The sequence below is a fragment of the Impatiens glandulifera genome, chromosome 9, assembly GCF_907164915.1.
Source record: "Impatiens glandulifera chromosome 9, dImpGla2.1, whole genome shotgun sequence".
In the NCBI taxonomy this organism is placed as follows: domain Eukaryota; kingdom Viridiplantae; phylum Streptophyta; class Magnoliopsida; order Ericales; family Balsaminaceae; genus Impatiens; species Impatiens glandulifera.
The window spans coordinates 21,202,374-21,205,049 of NC_061870.1; the positions used below are offsets into that span (position 1 = coordinate 21,202,374).

The window sequence follows — 2,676 nt, forward strand, 5'->3', positions numbered from 1 at the left end:
TTGGAAGCAAGAACAAACCTACCGAAATGATTAACAAAATTTAATTAAGAAAGAGAGTAAGAAAGAGGAAAAAAATATCTAACGTGAATGATATACCAGATGACATAGATTAACCTGGTGTTGATTGACTTTAAGTATTATTATTTATATATCGAATATAATCACTGTTTTCATAATATAATTAAATTTATTAGAATATAATAATTTACGAAAATTAGATTATTGGGTTTAGGGTATGACAATTAATCTCTACCTTATTTTAATTACAAAATATGTTATATAAGTTAATGAAACCAACATTATTGAAATTAATAGGAAATATATAAAATATAGAGATTACAACTTTATTAGCATTCCAACATTCCAACATTCATTAATAAAGAAATATCTTTATTTATTTTTATTAAATCTAGGATCGATCAAGCATAAGCAACGATCACAGATTGAACGGCTGGAATGCAATGAACAGTGTATCGAGAAAAGCCAGCTTTGTTGAGAACATCTTCCCATTGTTTTAGTGTCCTTTCTTTTCCGGTTTCAGTATGAGCCATCATCACCATATCCAACATGAGCCTCACATACTCAAGATCGTCTTCTTCCTTCACCTTCTCTTCCGCTTCCTCGACTCCGACTCCGTCTTCTTTAAGTAACGCCTCAGCTATTATCACCTTTCCTTTGCCTTTCGGAAGAGCATCTTTACAATTCTTCAAGATCTTGATGCAATCTTCATCTCCCCAGTCATGCAGAGTCCACTAGAAGATAGGCAGTGGAAATTGATGACTTAAAATTTAACACAAGTAATAATTGAAACTTTTAATGATGGAAAAAAATGTATGTAGAAATTGATGGCATACCAACTACCATATTAGTGAAGATGGGCTCGTTTCGGTAGCGATTTTACATTTTGTCAAAATAATTAAAATAATTCTATTTTTTAAAAAAGTGTGATAAAAAAAATTGTAGCATTATCTAAGGGTTTGTACAAAATAAAATTACTTTTTTCCTTGACATTTACTTTAAGATGTTACATCTAATTTATTCATACTTTTTATACCAACATAAATAAAATTTGTTTTTTCAAAATTGACTATGATTGTGATGATGATTATTAATATTTTGTTCACCTTCATGAAAATTGCATCAGCTTTTGGAATCATTTTGAACATGTCCCCGCCAACATGTTCAACACCAACACATTCTTTTGCGACGGAAACAACATGTGGAAGATCAAAATTAATGCCACGAATCCACGGAAAAGCCTCCACCAGCAAATTCAGCGTCGTGCCATTCCCTCCACCGACATCCACAACCGACTCCAATCCTTGGAAAACCTCCGGACATCCTCGAATAATAGCTGGCACCGTCAGCCTGGCATCACACGCCATTGCATCGTTGATCATCTTGATACGGTCTGCATTTGCCTCAGCATAGCTCCATACATCCTTGCCGTTGGCTACTTCAAACGCGTGGGATTTGCAGTCAGTTAGGACACTTTTGCTTAGTCCCAACCAGGGTGCCAACATAAAAGGGCTGCTCTGCAACCGAATGAATGAGGCCATGCTTTTGTTATGGTTTCTCATGAGGAGTCGAGAAATAGGAGTTGGGACATAACCCTTTGATTTGGAGCCATCAATTTCTATGGGCTCTTCGCAAAAGATGCGACGATTGACTAAATATCGCATGATGCGGTGGAGGGTGGAAGGGGGACATCCGACGGCTGAGGATAGATCGGAGAGAGTCATGGGGCTATCGGCCACATGGTTTTCGAGGATGTCGGGTATGTCAAGATCAATGGCGCAACGAATTACTGCCATGTCTGCGAAGCCGAATACATAATTCCATATGTTAACTTGGGCATTAGCTTCTTCCTCATTTCTCTTAGCCATCTCTCTTTCTTTCTATGAATTTGTGTTTTCTCTTTCGATAGACATGTATATTTATAGTGGATCATTATTGATATTGCATACTAAGTTTTACATTAATTTTAATTATGTTGCTCAAAATTAACTTTTATGGATTTCAATATGTTGACTTCTCGTTCCATTGAGATACAACTTCTATTTTCTAAATATAAATATATTTTTTTGTGAGATCTAATATTAGTAACAAAATGAAAATAAGAAAAAATTTAAGGGGTAAAAAGTCAAAAAATAAAAATAAATGCAATAACTTTTTTTAAAGTTTGTTGGATAGGGAGTAGGGACTATATAATTAAGTAGAAATGAATGAATGTTTGTTGTTGGTTGTTTGTTTCCTTTACTTTCTATGTTTGATGATTTTGGCTTGGAGTTTAGTTTTTGTGGGCTTGATTTGGCGTTTTATGAGTTAGATTGGCACGTAATAATGTGGTTGATTTGTTGGTATTTTTGTTTTTGTTAATATTAGTTTGTTTTCCAATTTTAATAATGTATTATGTATATGATTTTCATTATATTAAAATAAATGAAAATATAAGAAAACTTTTGAATGTGTGTTCATAGGGATGGCAACGGGTACCCTACCCATCGGGTAGTGAAGTACTCATCCCCGAACCCGATTTTCAAATTACTACCCGACCCCGATCCCGAACCCGACAGGTATCTCTATTTATATCCCCATCCCCGATTCACCGGGTACCCGATTCCCGACGGGTACCCCATTACCCTATATTAAATATTAAAAAATAATATTTTAATT

At 34.7% G+C, this 2,676-nt stretch overlaps 1 protein-coding gene across 1 annotated transcript; it reads right to left on the reverse strand.

The window, feature by feature from the left end:
* Window positions 1-285: 285 nt before the first annotated feature.
* On the reverse strand, window positions 286-1,912 carry LOC124915513 (acetylserotonin O-methyltransferase-like). Its single transcript, XM_047456240.1, has 2 exons — window positions 1,125-1,912; window positions 286-752 (listed from the first exon to the last, which is right to left on the reverse strand). The coding sequence occupies exons 1-2, from the start codon at window positions 1,884-1,886 to the stop codon at window positions 420-422; spliced, it is 1,095 nt and encodes a 364-aa protein (XP_047312196.1). The 5' UTR covers window positions 1,887-1,912; the 3' UTR covers window positions 286-419.
* Window positions 1,913-2,676: the final 764 nt, after the last annotated feature.

Coding starts and splice junctions, on each gene's coding strand:
- LOC124915513 (XM_047456240.1), bottom strand. CDS start 1,886: ATGGCTAAGAGAAATGAGGAAGAAGCTAATGCCCAAGTTAACATATGG. Junction 753..1,124: donor CTGATGCAATTTTCATGAAG/GTGAACAAAATA, acceptor CCTATCTTCTAG/TGGACTCTGCATGACTGGGG.